At 43.7% G+C, this 20948-nt stretch overlaps 1 protein-coding gene across 2 annotated transcripts in view; it reads left to right on the top strand.

The window, feature by feature from the left end:
• Window positions 1-20948, top strand: part of LOC135241640 (sal-like protein 1) — a 241725-nt gene that overhangs the window by 140838 nt on the left and 79939 nt on the right. For both annotated transcript variants that reach the window (XM_064312184.1, XM_064312185.1), the window contains exon 2: window positions 19933-20026. In XM_064312184.1, the coding sequence (XP_064168254.1) occupies window positions 19995-20026 (32 nt within the window). In that variant the 5' untranslated portion in view covers window positions 19933-19994. The remainder of the gene's footprint in view (window positions 1-19932; window positions 20027-20948) is intronic.

A 20948-nucleotide genomic window follows, 5' to 3' on the forward strand; every position in this document is an offset into this window, starting at 1 on the left:
CTTTTAATTTTATGCTTGTTTTTTATAGTTCTGTTATACCATCTGTTTTACCAACATGACCTGTGATATTATGGTGTGCCTCACCGTTTGCAAAAACTGCGTGTGCAGCGTGTTCATAATTCTGCATCCCTGCTGTGGTGGAACTGAATTTCCGTGAATGGTACAATAATAAAAAATAAAAAAAAGTTTATTTATTATGGTTTTATGTTTGTCATTTTTAAATTTGATTCAGTTCATGGAAAGCAACAGTTTAATGCTCCCTTCAGATTCAAAAGATGCATTGACAAAGAGCAGTGTTGTGGTTGAGATAATATTAGAAGCAAATATGTTTGGAACTATATGAATACAAACCGTTTGCTCATCCTCACAAACAGTGATCAGCCCGCATTGTTGCTGTTAAAATACTCCAATGAGGTGCCTTCCAAATAAGGCACAACAGTTTTTTGAAAGTGACGAAAATTACTTCTAGCCCAAATAAGGCCTTTTAATCGTCACAAGACGAGTAATTGGAGAGCATCGTCGAACACTGCGCTGCGCTGCCTCTGGGACTGCTGAGTCTTCTGTTGCTTCGGGTGGATTATTTTGCAAGTACCTCATCGAAAAGAAAATGAGGAGAATAAGTCATTGAGCTGTTCCCTTTTTAGGGAGAGGAAAAAAAAAAAAAATGAACCAGCAGACAATTTTCCACTCAGCGCCCCAAACATCATATGTATAAAGGGAACAAATTGAGTGATTCTCTGGAATATGTAAAGCTTCTCTTGTGTGGATACTTTTCGGGGGTTGAGGGGGGGTGGGGGGGATGAGGGGGGGGAGGGATGAGGGGGGGGGGTTGTGGGAATTTGTTTGAAATGGTGCTTAAAGGAGCAGCCGGGGAAGGCTCAGCTACGGGCCGCTCTCGAGTGCTTTGATCTCTGGTGGAAGATCGTTTCACAGCTGATCTGAGAGTTCTCGTGGCGGGCTGCTTATAGCAGATGGCCCCTTTGTCGCGGCGAAATAAAAATCCAATAAAAATGGTAATTATATTAAAAAAAAGGGGGGAAATAGTTGACGAGGCCTACTGAAGGGAGGTTTGGAGAAATACTTCAGCTTTTCTTTCCAACCGTATAATAGTTGATTCCACCCACCCCCCCACCCCCACCCCCAAACCCCCCCAAACCCACCCTACGTACATAATTACTGTAGCCAGAGCTGGGTGTTGAAAGGAGGCGCTGAAAATGGCCGCACTTGCAACTTCTCCCAGAGTCTCACTGACGCTCACTGAGGCCTGCAGAGTAATTCTTAAGAGAGAGCCGAAGCTTCTCCTTAAGATCCGCAGACAAGACAATTTTAAAAATATGTAGAGTGCAGCGACCCAACTCCCACACTACGTCTCTCTTGTGAATCATGGCGTTTTAGAGATTATACACCGTTTCAGGCTACTGTCCAAAGATTATTACCCAGTGACTGGAGTGGATTTTGAATGTATTATAAAATTAGACTGTGAGTATTAAAGGCACAGTTTGCTCTCGTCTGTCACTCCAGACGGGGCGGTAAGGCTATACCAGCATGAATGGCTTACCAGGATGGGTTAATTTGGATGGCAAACTCCCACTAGGCCATCCAAAAGTTTTTTTTGACCTACTGTTTTTCTTTTATCTGTGATTTGATGCAGCTTCAGCTGGTATTTAAATCCACTGAATTCGATGCAACTTGAGCTGGTATTTAAATGGTATTTATAAAGTTAGAGGCAAGGTACGGTACATAATCAAGTCATCAGTTCCATGTGTTGTGAAGTGATGCTGCTCCTTTGACGTAAATTATTCTCAGCAATCTACAGGTTTTTATTTTCTTTGCTGTAATAATGAATAAATTAATGGATTTTTCTGAACCCATTTGCATAATCATGTGCGTCTTTAAAAAATATATAAATAAGAAAATGAAAAGTGCTTATTTTGCAATACGGGTTTTATACCAGAGGATGGCAAGTCAAGTGAAGCTAATCTGTAACTAGTATTTATTTAAATAGGTCCTGCAATAAACAAATCACAGTAACCTTTATTTTAACGATGCTTGCTTGCTTCCCTTAACCTTACCTTTTTTTTTTTTTCCCTTTTTCCTCTGACAGGAAAACAAATGTTTATTTTTTATTTTTTTGAAAAGGGTTTGAGCCAAGAGCTTTGCCGTCATAAACATGCCACATGTAAAGGGTGACTGTCAGAGTTTGACGGGGTAGTTAAAAGTCCGGAGGATGACAGAATAGAATACCTCAGAGAAGCTGCTGCCTTCAATCCCCCCCACCCCCCCTCTCCTCCCCTCCTACCCCCACCCCCAGATTCCTCAAGCCGGCCCCTGTTTTCTGATGGCAGTTTTAATGACATGATTTACTGCGCCAGGAGGTCCATGTCAGGCCCAGAAAAATGACAAACAATAAATACACAGGACATTATGCTAACAGGCGCTACACAATGCCCTGTCAGTTATGGCCTGGTAGAGATACATTTTAATTTTGGTCTTTCATACAGGGGGGTGGGGGGGGAGGGATGGGGGCGTTAAAAAAGAAAAAAAAAACTTGGCTTGAACATAGGGAATTTGAACACAAGCTCAGAAGTCGAGTGTGTCATCCAAGACCAATGCCGTTTATCACCCTCTATATTTTTTTTTTTTTTTGTCCTTTTCATTTAATGTCATCGCTATGGAAACAGACAGCGCCCCGGTAATCATTTTCAAAACAGCTTATTTGTTGGGGAGGAACGAGCTGAGGTTTAAAATATGTGTTTGGCACCCGGAGGCTGTCGCGGCCTGCATATGGCTCTGTTACATTAATAACACTGACACACACGTGGGGGGGGACTTGGCACGCCGCGTTGGGCACCCAGAGCAAGGAGGTGCTTGTGGGAGCCGGGGCCCCCGGGACCTGCTTTTTTAAACTTCAGCTCCTATTTCATGATCGCGTCCCGACGCAGAAACAATGGCGCGTGAGAGGCCCGTGTTGCCTTGGTGGAGGGGCCGTGTGAATGTTGAGCAGAGGACCGTGAGAGGCCGACGGGGGCCCTTCCGAGTTTTACTGCGAGACCCCAGCATCATTACATTACAGGCATTTAGCAGACGCTCTTATCCAGAGCGACTTACACAACTTTTACATAGCATTTTTTTAAATTTTTTTTTTTTTACATTGTATCCATTTATATAGCTGGATATATACTGAAGCAATGCAGGTTAAGTACCTTGCTCAAGGGTACAACGGCAGTGTCCTTACCCGGGAATCGAACCTGCGACCTTTCGGTTACAAGCCCAGTTCCTTGCCCGCTGTGCTACACTCCATCCTCAGCATCATCAGAGGCTTCACACGCTCATTTACCCAGCTTCCACCTGTCATATGATTTTTTATTTTTATCTTTCTCCCAAGAAGTAATCCTAATGGACATGCAACGCAAGTCTTCATCTATGTGGCTTTTTACCTGGCGTAGTCGTCAACTTGATTATAATTATATCTACGATGCCGCTTTTTTTTTGCTATAGAATGTGTTAGTGAGACGGAACGATGGACACAGCCCAGTTTAAAATGGACGCCGCAGGCATCTGTGTGTGTCGATGGCCTGTAAAAGCTCAGCTCTACTATAGGCGTGAGTTGCTTTGGTGGCCCAGTCGGCAGTTGGAGTGTAATAACCTTTGCAGTGGTGTGCCGTCCCTTTGAAGGGACTATAAAGGCAGCACTGCGATATGTTGCATAGAGCTGTTTATAATTATTATTATTATTATTATTTTTTAAACAAGGCACTTTTTTGACATTTTTGTTATAATTGTCAACTTTCTACCTCAGAATAAGTTATTTTCAATGGTCTGGGAGCACTTCTAGGTTCAGAAACTCTAGTGCTATTTTTGGTTTGTTGAAGGAGGCTTGGCTACCTACCACTAGGTGACTCTACAGGGAGGCCCACTGCTTAGCATCATGGGTCTTGTGTTAATTTAACAAACTCAGTTTCTCTCAGGGCTACACTACTCAGTGGGGCTCTATTTATTATATATATATATTTTTTTTTAATCTAACTTGTAAAAGAAAAAGCCTCTTTCCACAGTTATTTTGGTATATATCTGTAAAAAAAAAAAAAAAGTTTAAAAAAAATTTAAATAATAATTTTGAAAGTAAGCTGGTATTTGAAGACGTCAAAAGGTTTGTTTCTTCAGCGTATTGACGGTGACTCATTTTTCACACCTCTTCTCCCTTCACCGCCACGCTGTGTCGGCCGAGTGCGAGAATCCGTCTGTCTCTCCTGGCTCACCTCTGACGAAGGAGGCCCAGACCACCAACCTCCTCCAGTACGTAAACCCCAGACACAAAGCGCTGTTTATAGCGCCTTCCTCATTCCCGGAACGGAGTAGCACCGCCTCGAATATATCTCCTAGTCAGCCCCGGCCTACCCATGTACAAACAGTCAGCCCTGCATGGGCAGAAGGTAGTGACTTAGCTTATGTTCTCTTCATACGGTCCCATTACATCATAGTTAGGGTTAGGGTTACAGCACTTTTGTCAGACCAACATGTTATACACGCATCACCTGCCAGACAGCTAAAATAGCTGGCAGCATTTTGCCTTGTCTTTCTGCCATGGACCTGTGCTGTGGCATGAAGGGCTTTTGGCACCTGCTTTGGGTGAGTTACAGTGCTGTACAGTAGAATGGACCGTTAACATGTTATGCACGTTTGCGTTCTGAAGAGAAACAAAGCAAAATGGTGGTTTTTGGGATAAAGTGAAGTTCCACTCTTTGTTATGGCTGGTTATTTAGGAGGAAGAGATGTGTTATTTTAGGGGTGGGGGTGGGGGGTGGGGGGTGTGGGGGGGGGGTGAAATTGATGATCCCGAACAGAATTGTGTTAAGGAGAGTGAGCCACGATTCCCACGGCTTCTTCCGTTTCAAACTGCCACGACTGCACTGCCATCTTATTCCACCTTATACTGTACAGCTTTATCCTGTAACAAAAACTCTACTAATCAAGAAAGTAAATGCAGTATTTTGTAAAAAATGGGGTAAAGTGTTAAGCAAAGTGCTGTGTCAGAATACTGATTTATTTTCTCACCGTCCTAAACGACATGCCCCTCACGCCCCCAATCCCACCCCCAGCCCCATCCTGGTGCTGTTAATTTCACACGTCTCGTCCCCGCGTTCCCTAGCGTTACATCACCGTTGAACGTTAGCATTGTCGCTGGTCGCAGCGGGCGCTGAGGCATCGGCTCGGTGTCACGGGTAGGTGTGAGGTGTTTCCGCGGAGTTTTGCTCTAACAAGCCACCGGTTGAGCCCGCCCGAGCATGTGTTCCTGCCCCATCCATCCTGTCGGCTCTGGCCTTGCTGACAGCACCTCTGGTCCTTCCGGGGGGGGGGGGGGGGGTCTGGGGCCAGCAGCTCAAAGGCCGGTGGGGACGGGGTGGGGGGGGGGCAGTTATCACGGCTGGCCAGCAGCTGCTTCTGATTACCAGCTCTCTCTCCTATGGGCTGACCACACAATGGTGGCAAAGACAAAAGGACCAACCCCCCCCTCCCACCTCACCCCCCCCACCCCGTGTCAGTGCGGATGAGGAATGGATCACCTCTCCATCAATCTGATCCCCCCTGCCCGCTCTTAATGGGATTGTTTACACCGTTATGACCACCAAGCCCCTGATGGAAACATAGTCATGTGATCCCGTCATATATGCATGGAACGTGTGTTTAAACGTTTAAGGAAGAATGCCCAGAAGTTACATCACATTTGCTACATTCACAGCCAGTTATGTCTTTTTATCCCTTTTTATCCCAGTAAATCTCTGTTCGCTCGACAGGCCGTGGTCAGATAGCACAGCCTGTCGCCCGTCAACAAATCACACCATCAGATTCTGTGTTCAATGCAACCTTTGTCGGATGTATTAAATTTATGTTACGCTTATCAAATATGGCTAAGTGGGCAGTGGAATGTTAGAGACATCGTGGGTAATGTGGTCTTGTGTCTTTCCGGATCGGATTTGGCGGCAATGAGTCGGCCAATTCAGACTTCCCTGAAAATAATGACCGGTCAAAATCTTTCAAATGCTTCTGAGATGATGCCTGTTGGGGTAACCCTGTTGTCCTCCAGCATGGCGCAGATTATCCTGATGCGACGTTGGCGGATGATGGAATTTCCTGTACCGTCGGGGCAACGGACGCCTGTTTCACTGCGATGGCATTCGTTAAACTTCTGCTTCAGAAATAACGTTGCCCCCTGAACAAATCCTTGGACGTCACAACATTTACTTTTACGTGCGGCATTTCGCTCGCACCCGTAAAAGATTTTGAGAAACTGGAAAAATAAAACGTATTTTTGCAATATAGTGTACATACATAGTCAAATATAGTACAGTTGCTTCATATAACACATTAGTAAATCACTCTTAATTCCCTTAAACAATTTTTAATCTGTCTAGTGTCCTTACATCATTCCAGTGAGATGGTGGGGCTTGGGTGCATTATTTAAGGCACTCTTTTAATAACAACATGCTTTTAATAGTTTTGGGCTATTTGCGTGGCACCGAACCCATTTTGATGAGAACCAAACCCATGGCTTGTATATCTAAGCATCAAAGAGAATTCTCTAGGTTTGTTAATGCAGCAGGGGGAAGCCTGTGATTCTATGAGGAGCGAAGCACTCTGGGTAGATTATAAACCCGATTTTCCACCCACGGGATAATGATTTGTGGAGAACTGTTTGCTGAAAGAGTCGTCTCTATGATCTCATGATCTTCGAAAGCGCGAGCAGTCAAACTGCTGTTTCAATATTGTAATATTGTGTGCGTACGAAAAAGTGAAAAAGATTCAGTACCTTCCTTTGAAGCAAAAAATAGGGTGCGGGGGGTTGGCACCTGGCAAAGAACTAATGTTTGTGTGTTTGTGTACAGGAGGGCGTCCTTTATTCCGTACGGAGGGTACAATAAAGTTTTCTGTTTGCTGTTACCGCCCACTCGTACGCAATTGCAGCTTTCACACAACTCGAAGACAAGCACACACACGGTACCACTCTCTGGTGCTTACTGATCCCGGTTCCTGTAAAAAAAAAAAAAACTAAAAAAAAACTGATGCATATGCTGTCCTGTGAGGATCAAGCCTCATGGGGAGACAGGAGTACTCTTAAACTTGCTCTGGGAGTTTTAACAGTGGATTCCGTCCGGGAATAATGTTGCCCTGAATGTCTGTAGTTAAATCTCTCATGTAATTCCATGCAGAACATTAGGTGCTATGAGCTATCTTATTGTTCATTTAATAAATGCTTGATAATGATAGGTTCAGGTTTTTAAAATCAGAGCGAACGTACAGTAATGTCAGTAGTCTTTTTTCGAACTGCATAAATTCTCTGGAAAATTCTGCAGGATTATTTTTTTATTGGGGTGAAGTTCTCAGAAGCAGTACAGCCAATAAAAATGCAACAAGATAAAAGCACATGAAGGATTAAGAAAGGATAAAAGCTGCAAAAAAATGTTCTATATCATCTTGTGAAAAGCCATGTTTTCTCTGAACTCTCTTATTAAACTTGCCTTCATTATTTTTGAGGGCACAGAATAATCAAGAGAGGTTGGAACAAAACTTTAGTTTTTTTTTTTTTTACAGTCATACACTTTGGTATTTTTGCCATTTTCTTGAAAATGTAAAAAGGTTAAAACACTTTATGTTGTAAAATGGCAGAAGTGCTGGAGACAAGACAACTGGTTCAATGGGGAAAATGAATAACAACGCAGAACTCCAGAGTTGGGATGAGAAGGTAGTGGTGGGCCTCCTACACTGTAGAATTGCACGTCTCCAAATTTCCCAAACAACCTCTGAAAGCTCGTAAAGAGCACAGGGAAGAGACATTAAAATATCTCCACCGTCCGAAGATAAACAAACTGAGGTATTCATTGCGCTTTTTATGAGATGTCCAAACAATTCTGTCTTCGGTTAAAACTACTCTGGAAGTTGGAGCCGTGCTTTTTGGGCCCCAAATTAATTTGCTCGATCAAATTAAAAGAACTTAAAAAAATAAAATAAAAATCAAAATGAAAAGAGCATACTTTTGTTCTGCTTGTGGCGCAGTTTTTACTGTTAGCTTCTGAGAACCATCTGTGTCCCCCTTTTCATCTGGGCCTGAGAAGCACAGATGCTTCTTTTGTCATCCGCCCCAAATCTTAATAAGCAGTTAAAATATTTACCAAGCCGGCTTCTTTCTTTTTTTCTCTCTCTCTTTTTTTTTTAGACCGCATTTCTTCTTCTCTTTTTTTATTATTATTATTATTTATACCTTTTCAGGGACAAAAAATGGAGATGTCCACTAAATGTGATTGATTGGGCTTATAAATGGCCATTATTACCATTAAGCGCCACATGTCAGCTGTGGTCTTTGTGCGGGCTGCGTTTCTAAGCTAACCAGTGATCCATGAGCACAGATAGGAGGGGTTAGAATGTACAGCCCTGAAAGAAATGCCCATTTTTCTATGGATCTTTCCCTTGATTAAAAATACAGCTGCAGACCCGAGTGAGTGAGAGCGAGAGAGGAGGGAAAGAAAGAAAGAAAGAAAGGAAGAAAGAAAGAGGAGGGAGAGAAAGGAGCGAAGAGGGACTTTGACTTTTTAAAATCCCTTTCAACGACGAGATTAATAACATCAGCCGGTCAATCATGGAAGCGCAACAGCGTGTGTGTGTGTGTGTGTGTTAGTGTGTGTCTGTGTGTGTGTGCATGTGTGTGTTAGTGAGTGTCTGTGTGGGACTGTGTCTGTGTCTGTGTCTGTGTGTTTCTGTTTTCACAGAAACGGATAACTGAATTCTTATCCAAATGCATGACTCGTGAAAATAAACAATCTGTATACTGTTTCCTGAGATAAAGTGAATGCTCTGTATGTCAGTATCACACACACACACACATATATATATATATATATACATATATATTATATATGTATAAATGTAGTGGAAATCAGGAGAAAACTAATGGAGGGAGGAAGCAAGCTCAGACCTCCAGCTTGTCCAGCGTTCTTCTCCCCATGGCTGCTGGTCAGAGGAGGACCTGGAGCACACTGATGAGCTCGGAGGGGGGCTGTGGCTGTCCTCTGCTCCACCAATAACAGCTCCTTCTGTGGGTCCTGGGAAAAAAAACAATTCCACCCTTAGACCTCTACTAAGAGTCCTGATTTTATATAATTTTTTTTTACTTTTTTGACTTATTCATAAGTGTAACATACACATAAGTGTGTGCATGTTTATTTTTTTAATTTGGTGATTTTTAACATTGATTTCTGCTACGTACTTTTGTTGCATGTAATAATAATAATAATATGTATACATGCAGATTAAAGCCACCCTGAATATCTACTTTAAACACACTTTAAACATCCTTTCCCTCGGTAGTTTCACAAAACTTTCAGAAAATATGTCTTTCAATAACATATGCCAGCATGTAGCCAATTCATTTATATATGACATCACTTCTAATACCTATTAAGACTTTTATTTTGTTTCATTGTTTGGACAGTGATGCACACGAAAGCGCTGTGCTGTGCTGTGTGGTGTGGTAGGGGACTTTTTCCCAGTAATCAGAAAGCCCCTCATGTGTTTGGACAGGGGGGAGACAAAATACCATGTGCACAGTGCTGGAAAACATGACCTCACACGGGCCATCCTTACCCACAGGGGTCACTCTCCTGTTGTGCAGCAGAGGGGAAGTGCCTGAGGATCTGGGGGGGTAATGTAACATCCACATGCTGACCTTACCTATCCCGCTAAAGATAAGATGATCTTCCAGTACCTGCAAGAACTCAGGCCGGCGAATGCCAGCGAATTTGAATGCTGAAAGAAATCACAGCTTAGCTGATTAAAAAAAATTTTTTTTTAAGAAATGTTGCACTGTACAGAGCTTTAAAATCCAAGCTTCAGAGAATCTTTTTTTTGTGTGAAATTTAAATAACACCACATTTCTAAAACTAATACTAATTTGTACTAGTCATTTTTTCTTTTTAATTTTCTTAAAACCACTGTAGAATCGTGAGTGTTGGAACATTCCAGAATACCTTGTTGTGCGGCGCTGTGAGTTCATTCCCATGTGTTGTTGTGACTTCAGGAATAGTTCCAGGAAATAATTTATCTGATGATCTTTTTTTCGCAGTTTTGTGTAGCTCTGTGCGCTCTGCTCTAAATTTAGAATTTAAATTGTAACTCCTTTTATTTCTACATCAGTTTATCTGGTGAGATGTGGACCATCGAGGCCGTCAGAGGAAACTCTTTTTTTCTTTTCCTCCCGCTCTGCCGATCGCAACCTGTTGTTTTTGTGTCTGCGCGTTCCCAGTTCAGCTGTGTGTGGCGGGGTGTTGTGACTTACGCCACGGGCCCTGTTCCTCCGGGGCCTTCCTCCGGGGACGAACAGAGTCTGCCCTGTCTGCGCGGCCCTTCTCCCAAACTGAGTGCCCCCGCTAAATCAAAGCGCATGGTCCTCTCACAGCGAAGGAGACATTTCCTCCTCCTCCTCCCCCCCTCTTTCTCTCTCTCTCTCTATCTCTCTCTCCCTTTCTCTTTCTCTTTCTCTGTATATATATCTTTCTCTCTATGTCTCTCTCTCTCCCTCCCTCCCCCTTTCTCTCCCTCTCTCTTTCTCTTTCTCCTTCTCTTTCTCCCTCTCCCTCTCTCTTTCTCTCTCTCTATAAATATCTTTCTCTCTATGTCTCCCTCTCTCTTACTGTCTGGCTCTCTCTCCCTCTATCTCTCTTCCTTTCCCTCTCTCTATGTGTCCCTCTCTCTCTCTCTTTTTCTCTCTCTCCCGCCTCTCTCTCTCTCTCTCACACACACGCACACACACTCTGCCCACATCATTCTTCTTTCATTCCTCTCCTCTTTTTCCGTGTGTGTGTGTGTGTCTGTGTCTGTGTCTGTGTGTGTGTTGTGTGTGTGTGTGTGTGTGTGTCTGTGCCTGTGCCGGTGCCGGTTTCTGCAGACCTCCAGCCATGTAGTTTTTCTTTATTGGACAGCCAGTTTGTTTTATTTATCTGACAGGGATTCTCCATATTGTTCCAGGTTATCAGCACTCTCCCACAGATCACATTACCGCCTGTGTGAGGAGTTGACCCATCTCAGGGTTCACCTTTAAATCAGATTCTTATCATTACCGCCGTGATAAATAGGTACAGCTTAGGGGGAGATTATTTCCAGAGTCGCGCTCCGTTTCTCAGCGCCCCGGCTTTCCCACACGGGGCCGAGCTGTCAGACTTCAGTCAGGGAGGAGAGAGAGAGAGAGCTCGCAAACACTCGCTCCTTTGCTCTCAAGATTTGGGGGACTTTTTTTTTTGAGAAGGAAAGAAAAAAAAAAAGCCGTTCCCATGTGACCTCTTCCGCTATGACAGACATCCTTAAACCCCCTCTTCCCCGCTCTGCCGTGATCTTTGGAGATGAAGTCGCTGCTCAGTCTGATATCTGATCTTCTTATTTTTTTCTTTTTTTTTTTTGCCCGGCGTTTCAAAGGCAGGGACTTGATCCATTTTATAGTTTCTAAAAAGTTTTTTAATCAGGGGAGGATGTGACATCGCATCTGCATTCTAAGGACATCTCTCTCGCAAAAATCCGTCTTTTATGGGTTTGCGAAATACTTTCTGTGACTTTTTCGTCCATCTCAATGGCTGAGGTTCAGTAACGTTATATCGGAACCGTCTCTTAATTGGAGAAAGGGGTTCCGGTTTATCATTGCAGAGGCTGTAATTTTGTATTTTTTTAATAGGTGATATCGCATAGCCTATTCCCATAGGAGGGCGTGCTCGCCTCCCTGTCCGGTCCCCACGCTCATGCACGTGCTGTGATTGATGAGGCTGGAAAACCCTAACCCCATTTGCGAGCACTTAGAAATATGGAATGCATCAATTAGTCTCTCAACAATGCCGCTTCCCCGGGGGTCAGAGGTTAAAGTGAAACAATGATAACTTCGGAGCAGTCGTTTGCTTTGGAGCAGAATTAGACGCAGCCCCCCCCCCCCCCCCTTTGTTTCTGGCCGAGGGACCACACATCAGCGAGCAGCTGGTTTGTTTCGCCTTCATAAGACGGTGGATGTGACACGGGCGGCGGACGGAGAGCGCGTTTACCGCGGTTGGTGGGGATCTATAACCGCCGTCCGGGAGACGGGGGGGGGGCACCGGACACTGATACCTGCCCCCGGGTCCTGCGCGTCAAATCAACTTAATTGCTTCGGGTTCACGAAACACATTTCCTGTATTCCCGAATTAGACGCCTCTCTCTTCTCTCTCTCTCTCTCTCTCTCTCTCTCTCTCTCTCTCTCTCTCTCTCTCTCTCTCTCTCTCCTCTCTCTCTTCTCTCTCTCTCTCTCTCTCTCTCTCTCTCTCTCTCTCTCTCTCTCTCTCTCTCTCTCTCTCTCTCCTCTCCCTCCCCTCCCCCCCCCCCCCCCCCCCCGCTGGTGTGGAAGTGAAGCGGTGTCTCCGCCCCCGCCGGCCCTAAGCTGTAGATTACACAGCGCTGTCATGCCCAGATGGCGGGTAATGAACTCCAGCCAGGTCTTACCTGAGACGCTGCGGGAAATGTGTGCCCCACTTTGGGCCGCGGGTGTTCACTTTCATACCCTCGGTGAGACGGGGAATCCTGGAACATCCGTACCTGCGTTAGCGGTAGCATTAGCATAAGCTATAGTCCAAAAACGAACCACTTCGGTTACCATTTGACCTTTTATTTTCTGACTGCTTGACTTTCCATCACTCTAGTGTATGCCTGTGCAAATGATATGATCGACGCTGTGTTTCTTGTCCTTTGCAGATGGTGACAAACATACTGTTGCATAGTTGTACGCAGAATGTAGTGTGCTGACCAGTAGTTATAATAATTATAAGCCATGGATGGACATATTGCTGCATAGAAAATGACACAATTTGCAGGCTGGATTGTCTGGCCTTCTGCATGCAGAAAAAGATTTGTTTGTGTGTATGCTACGCTGAGCGGCTTTCTGCCAGTGCAGTGTATGCTATTGGAAGGATGAGCCTTAACACATGCATGTGCTCTGGTCTGCCTGTTCAGATGGGATTCAACAGACTGACAGGTCATGGCTGACAAACTGATAAACTCCGCTTCCATGAAGCCATGGACCTAGTGATGTTCATTTTGACTTCTCTCTGTATGTTGCTCTCTGTGGCTTTTTAGCTTTTGTGCAATGGCTTCTCTTCTTCACTCCTTCAGGGAGCGAATGGGCTCCACAAGATTGTATGTGACTGTTTCATGTAAATGTGATGTTCATTCCAGTCGGGGAATTGTTTCTTGATGCATGTGCGTATTACCTGAAGTCGCCCTCTCCTCACATAATCACCTCGATCATTTTGAAACTGGTCACTCTGAAGGGTAAATATTGAATTTTTCACCATCCCACAGACAAAGGCCCTAACCTTTGACCTTCTTTGATTTTGCTCTATTTGGCCCAATTAATAAAAGAAATTTGATAAAAGAATTTGATTATTTTTTTTTTTTTAAGCCAGCTTATAAAAGGCGTCTTTTCTTCCGTGGCCTTGTTTGGTCAGTCATCTGGCAGGGACGGAAGGGTGCATTAATTATGATAGATTCGGCTCGGAGGTCCTTTGAGGACGATCGCTCCCAGAATGCCGTGCACGGGGGCTGACCCCTTGACCCGTCTCAGGACACTCGGCAAAGGAAATCTATAAGCAGATTTAGAGGCGAGAATGACCAGTGGCCACAGTGCGGTCAGGCCCTGTTTGCAGGACAAACACGGTTAGTCACACAGGCTCTGCAGCTGCGTGCCATGATCCCATTCTACCCTCCCTTTAATAACCTGCCCCCTGCAAAACAACACAGGCAAGCGCTGTAAAAAAGAATATATATATATGCTAATCTGCTGGAAACCCTAATGAAATAAAATCTTATTTCTCAACAAGCGGGGAAGACGGAGGGTTTAATTGAAGCATCTCCTTCCCGTGGCTCTGTGGGAAACTTCTCATCTTCGAACCGCGGGCACTCTCTGGCTTCCTTTACTTCAGCTACTGGTGTTAAGAGCTGCCTTTCGCTCTCCAACCAATCACAAGCGGTTGTTGTTGTTGTTGTTGTTGTTACCACTTACTTATTCTAAACTGTGACCACTCTTCTATATTGCGCTAAGTTTGTCACAAAATTACAATACGAGTCCCAGTTAAAATTTTGAATTTGACTCATTTGATTTTCTGTCAAATTAAAGTTTGACCGAGATATGTTATTTTCCTAACCGCAGAAAAGATCATAATTTCTGTTACCCCCATATAGAATCTAAATATGTACAGTATCTGTATTGTGGCAGCGTACTTTGCCCTAACACCTGCCGTCAGACATAGTGTCACCTTGCAATAGTCAAGTAGTAGCAGTTTTTTTTTGTTGTTTTTCAGGCAGAGTGATAATCCCGTCTTTTATAGCTGCTAAGGAGGGAAACTTTTCTACTTGGGGGACAATAACACACCCCTGCTGATGCCGTGAGTACTGGTGTCTTAGCCCTGAGAGTGCTTCGCTGTTGTGAACAGGACAGGGGGCTGCAATACACGGCTGTCAACAGGCCACTGCATTGCCCTGCACCAGTCACAATGCCAGTCACTTCTTAATCCTCCGATGAATGTTCACAAGAGGTCACATTCTTGCTTTCATTTTTACTATGACCACTGTGACTTGATTATAATGGTCAGTATTTTGAAAAATGTTGTGCACGCATTTGTAAATTATTATAATTATGTTATAATGATAATCATAATGATGTAATTCCCATTTATATTCTGTCTGAATATCCTTATAAAATCCTCTCTGTAGCGTATGCGGAATTTGGGTTTAAAAATACATGTGATGTCACATGCGCTGATCTGCCGGTGTACAGAATTGTGCAATGTACCAAAATCAAGGTTGTGCTCAATGTTCTGTTGGTATTATTTTGTGTTTATACTCCATCAATAGTTTATTTTAAGTAGTCATCAGTTAGTTATAACTGATAAGTTATTCCATCATCAATGAACTACTTTTTTTAGTGGGTAGAGGGGAGGGGGGGGTGGGGGTTGGTCATCCCCTCTGTTTGCCTAAATGGAGTCTTTAATAAAATACCTGTGTTCAAACATTCAATATCCAAGGCCACATTGTTTTTCAAGAAAAAGTTGGGGGAGGGAAAAGCCGTGTTCATCACCATGTAAACTTTGGTCATTATTTGTATTTTTAAAAAATTCCATATTTGGAGAAGGAGCAGGGGGAACGGGGAGGAGCCGGAGCCTTGCCAGGCCTCCGGACCAATCTTTTCCCATCGGGGTCCGCCACCGCCTCGTTTATCTACCCTTCTTTTTTAATGGAAAACAATGTTTATAACGGATCCCTTTGTCCCAAATACGGCAGTTTATTAACCTTGCTGGGAGATTATTTCATAGCAACCAACCAAGGTTGAACTGCGGCGGGCCGGACGAGGACAGCGTGGCGTTTGTTTGAAAGCGTCCCCGGACACAAATGCGGGAGAATTCCCAGAATGCTTGCGGTCATTTTAATGGATGACCTCACCGCCGACAGGACCCGACACCGCAATAAAACTAAAAGAAAACAATACGTATGAAAATGTTTATTATGTATCTTAAAATACTTTGTAGTTGGCATAACATCAGTTGTTTTTTCACAACGTCAGTTTTTTTCTTTCTCTTCCATAACATCAATTCATTGCAGTTTAAAGGTAACATGTTCCATTTGAGTTCCAGGAAAACATTTTGTGGAGTGGTTGTGCTCGGCTCAGAAATGATTGGTCCACCTCAACTGGAATTACATACATCTGAGTCATCAGTCTCAAATAAAACCATACGCATCAGAAAATATGATTTCCCTCCCCCTGAATCCCCCTGCTAGGCGTACTGTAAGTTGCATTTTATTTTACGGCATTATGGGAGTCACAGTGACCGTTTCCTTTATTGGATCAAACTGAAAGCTGAATATTTCTTAAGAGGTACCCAGCTACATTTGTTTTGTTTCGCCCGCTCGCACTAAAGTTTGATCTGAACCCCACACTGTTCCTATCAAGCTGTCAGATACCGGTCGGCCGCTATCTATTGAATACAGCCCTGCTGTGAAGGACCATGTGATTAAAAGAGAGGGGGGGGGGGGGCGGGGAGCTGCCACAGGTCCTCTGTGAATAAAAGAAATAAACCCACGGGTTAAAACACACAGGAGCTGAGTTGGCATGTCCCTAAAATATTATCATTGCAAAGCAAAAAAAAAAAACGAACTAAGGCTTCTGAGAAAGAGCACACAAGATATTTCTAGAAAATGTATTTACAAACCCGGATCCTGACCGGAAGTTAGCTAGCTAACAGGCAGATGCATGAAATGTCTACTGAGTGATGCATTCAAACCAATGAAATACGTGATTGTGGACATGTTTACCTACTTGGGAATGCAAGTCGCTTCCAGACATAATTACACATAGCCAAGGAGCAAAATGTTTAGGGTTCTGAGCCATAGTGGCTAAACATAGAAATAAATGCACAGCCCTGAGTTACTGTGGGACCAGAGAATGAATTACCCTTATCTTCGCAGTTGCCGCTCAGAAATTCATGAAATACTGTGTAGGTGTGTCCTGATGTGCAATTACTCACCCTTAAATGCGGGTAGTTTCACAGGGACTTCCTCATAGCTGTGAACTGACTTTCAAAAATAGGAACATCCAGTCATTTCCCCTCACTCTGTTTTCACAGACAGACACAATAACGTTTCCAGCCTTCATGTTGTTGGTCCGCATTGGCATTCAGCGTGTCTGATTAAATGCGATTTTGTTTATTACAATATCAAGAAACAATAACTAATAATTTGATGTGTTATCTTCTTAGCACTGGTTCAGTTTCTTTTCCCCACTATTATTTTCCTAGTTTGTCTATTCTATGCGTTGTCATGCAACAAAAGTAATAAGTAAAAGCTCGTGCTGACTAATGATGGGAACTACATTTTTCGGTGACCATAATATTTCTTCCGAAGTCAGAAAAGCTGATGTGTAAGATTGGTTTCATGGTATTTATGACCATGTCTGTTCTTTTCTTGTGACACTTCAGTATTAAGGAGAGGAAATAGTCATCACACCCATTTCCTTGTGTGTTCTTCTCGTGCATGTTATGTCCTTCTGTCTGTAAATGACTGTAAATCAACATTTTCTTTTCGCGTGCTTGCCATACTGTACTTCCCCCCCCCCCATCTTGAGTTCTATAAATACCGCTGCTTGTGCTAAGAATGCGGACCGGGAAAGCCATTTTTCAGACGTCAACATGGTGCGCATTTTCTGGCTTTTCTAGCCAAAACAGCTGGGAGCAGAAAGTACAGAGGGGTAGATGCACTTAGGAAATACAGTATGTGCAGAGCTCAATTAGCCAGGCACTTTGTGTTTTTGAAAATACTGGTAAGTATACTGTGGGGGGGTAGGGTGGGCTGGGGGTGGGGGGGTGAGGGGGGGAGTTGGGGAGGGGAGTCTGCAGCAAGTGGAGCTGATTGCTCCAGCACTCCACCCCCCCTGAAAATCATTCTGCGTTCTGGTTCCACAGACGCCGGGGCACTTGGGCAAGTTTAGCACAAATTTAATTATGGTCCTTGGTAAGCGGCCTGTTTTAAAAAAAAAAAAAAAAAAAAGAACTCCCTCTCCTCGTCTCCCTCTTCAATACCTGATGATGTCATGTTCCATTGTGAGGACGTAGAAACTCTTCAAATCAACTGCCAGTCATGACCTTGCCCTTCAAAAGTTTTTTTTTTCCTTTTTTCTTTCTCTTTCTTTCTCTTTTTTCCCTTCATTACCAAAGTCCCTTTTATGGGGAGATCGGACCTCCGAATTTGTATGCCGGTGGTGTGTTTGGGAGCATTTTATGAGAACTGTGCTTTGCTTTTTTAAATACATAGATTTATTTTATTTTTACTGTTAAACACACTTCAGTCACAACAGCCCTCCCACCTCAAAGATGAAATTGCAGGAAAAAATTGGGAAAACATAAGTACTTTTGTGTAGATTTTTAAAAAGGTTTAACCATTATTATTTGACTGTGGTACAAATAAATTTAAAGGGAAATATTCTTTTGTGACAAACCAGGCTCACTGGCTTGATTGGTGGTTTAAATACAGTTTATAGAATTTCATATTTTATTATTAATTCACCATTTTATTATCATCCCTGATGGCAGGAAACTATTTAATCTGACGCATGTTACAACAAGATGGTTTGTTCTGAAGAAGTTTACAGTGTGTCTACACTGTTAACATATATACTGGGTATGTCATAGTTTATGGATAATTGATATTAAGTTCAGTCATTTTGAGTCACACAATAAAATGGAAAAATGCAAGAAGTAACCAAATCAGTATGCATTCACTGGCCTGAAATGTTTTCCTGTCATCCATTACTGCTGCATTGAATTTGAAGAGGTGGAGGGGTGGAGCAAATCAGGCTCAAACTCAATGAATGTTTTTGTCCAGCACATATATTTTTTGTGTTCTTATGTCTACAAAAACAACGCAAACTTGTTCTACAGTTGTACAGTGAACGCACAGCAGCGGCAGGATGTCAGTTTTTCTCTCTCTCTCTCTCTCGGCCCCTCACACTTAGTCTTTCTGTATTTTGGGGGAAAGGGAACTGCGAGTGAGCCATGATGCCTACGACAATGATAGCCGCACGGCAACACAACAAAAATGCATTCGTACAAACTGCGCTCTCCGCCGCTGCAGAATTTTCTATTATATATATCTAATTATGCCTGTCAGAGTGTGAATCGGGAGAAAAAGACATTCTTTGTCCCTTCCCTCCTTTTTTTCTTTTCTGTGTTTTCTTCGTCATCTCTTCTGTCCCAGTGATTAGAGCACACTTATACAACTAATTGCCTTACTGCTTATTAGTGATACAATTATGCAGGTCCTGGGATTATGTGAACAGCCATCTGTGGATAAGAGAGTATTCAAAACCCTCCATAATTTAAACCAATGTTATTCTGACTCTCTCAAAAGCCCGGGCCTTTGTGTGGTCTTCATATTTCATAGTCAGCCTGGCAGGAGGAAAAGGTGTTTTTTTTTTTTTTGTTGATGATCACCATTTCACCTCTTTAGTTCTGGTTCTCTCCAATAATAGAACAATGAATGTTGATTACTGACAGATCCCGTGTCCCTTGGGCAACAGTCTGTGGTTCTGTCTCCCAGCTTTCTGTTAACGACACAAGTTAGATGTTAGATGATTTAGCTAAGTTCCTGATTCGCAGCTAAAACATAATAGGAAGGATTTGTGACAATATTTCTCCCAGGGTAGTGGTTGGGGCCCTGTTAGACCATTTTTTGCTTCATAAACATTGACTATCCATGGCTTATTTTAACCTTACCACAACTACCCCTGGGTCTGACAAACTGTAAATCCATGTGGTAGGTTTTCCACAGAAATAATTACAGTGACCACTAGGGGTGTATCCGAACCCTAAACAGTCTGCTCGGAGACATAATACCACATTTTATTCTGACATTTTCGCTTCACAATAACCCATGATATTCGGAAGATGAGATGACAGAAAGTGATAATTAAATGGGAAATTAACAATAATTTGTCACACACAATGTAACACATCTTTTGATGCTACATTTAGGCTAGCACCCCTTTGTCAGTGCTTATGTCTTTGTAATTTCATTCAATGATAAAATGCACGCAAACAATTTTATGCTTAATGGTTATATCTCTCAAAACACAAGAAAGACCTTTCGTATGCGCCTTTTACGTGCGGTCTTGTGGGGGTCGCTCATGAGCGACGAAACAAGGGTCCCTGTCTGACTGAGCCCCCACATACCCTCCCATACCGATGCAGGCGCCAACTGTGTGCCGCCCTGTGGCGCTACTAGCCACAGTCAGTGCTGGCACAGTGTGGTGCCTTAGCCGAATGAGCCATTCGGCAGCCGCCTATATGGGCGTTTTAATGTAATGGCAATATCTCTCCCATCTTTCAGGATTGGGATACAAGCCAACGTGGAACTTCAGAATGAAGTGACAGACACCTTGGCTTCAGAAGATGGTTCTTCCTTGTGGAGCAGTGCATTCTGGGTAGGAAGTGTTCCCCCTTTTTTATTGTGTGCGTGATATCAGTAGCTCTGCTGACTGTGGTAGTCATCCTGCCTGTTCACAGACGTTGTGTTTAGAGAAGGCGTAGCTCAGACCTTCTTGTCTTCATGTTATATGGGTAGGTTAATCCAATCATCTGTGCGCATTATCAGCCCCCTGCGATGATATGCTGATTTGCTGATCTTCACAGTGCCTGCTCTGGACTGTGCATGAGCACCATTGGGGGGGTATCATGAGGAACAATGGCTATGTAAAAGAGGCCAACGCCTTGGGCTTGGCAGAAAAATAAAACCAAGTGAGAAGTCGATGTCGCCATAAAAATGGGCATTTCTCATGGGTTTAGCCAGCTACCACTGGGGCACATCTGTGCGCTGACATATGATTTGGGTGACGGTGTAGTAATGGGTCTGGAACTGGTTTTGTAACCTAGAGCTTGCAGGTTCGATTCCCGGTTAGGACACTGTCGTTGTACCCTTAACCTGCATTGCTTCAGTATATATCGAGCTGCATAAGTGGATGTAAATACTACGTTGTGCAAGTCGCTCTAGATAAGAGCGTGTACTGAAAGCCTGTAATGTTACATGAGGACACGGTGTCGTGCGTTACGCTTAACACGACACGGTTCTTTGAGCTTGTGAACGGCAGCAGCGGCAGGTGAGATCGCCTTCAGAATCTGGAATCGGGAATCTGCTAATCGGCAGAAGTGAGCGCTGCCTTCGCTTCCTGCTTCCTGCTCGCGCACCCCGAACGCGGCGCAAGAATGCCCGTGCGCCCCTGCCGCGGAGTGGGCTGCAACTCGAGCGGCGAAAGTGGAATTACCCCCCGCCGTCGCCCCCCCCGACGTCTGTCTGAGGGCCGGGGAGCGGATGTGTGTACATGTGTAGGCCTCATGTAAAAAATCAGG

The sequence above is a fragment of the Anguilla rostrata genome, chromosome 16, assembly GCF_018555375.3.
Source record: "Anguilla rostrata isolate EN2019 chromosome 16, ASM1855537v3, whole genome shotgun sequence".
NCBI classification, from domain to species: domain Eukaryota; kingdom Metazoa; phylum Chordata; class Actinopteri; order Anguilliformes; family Anguillidae; genus Anguilla; species Anguilla rostrata.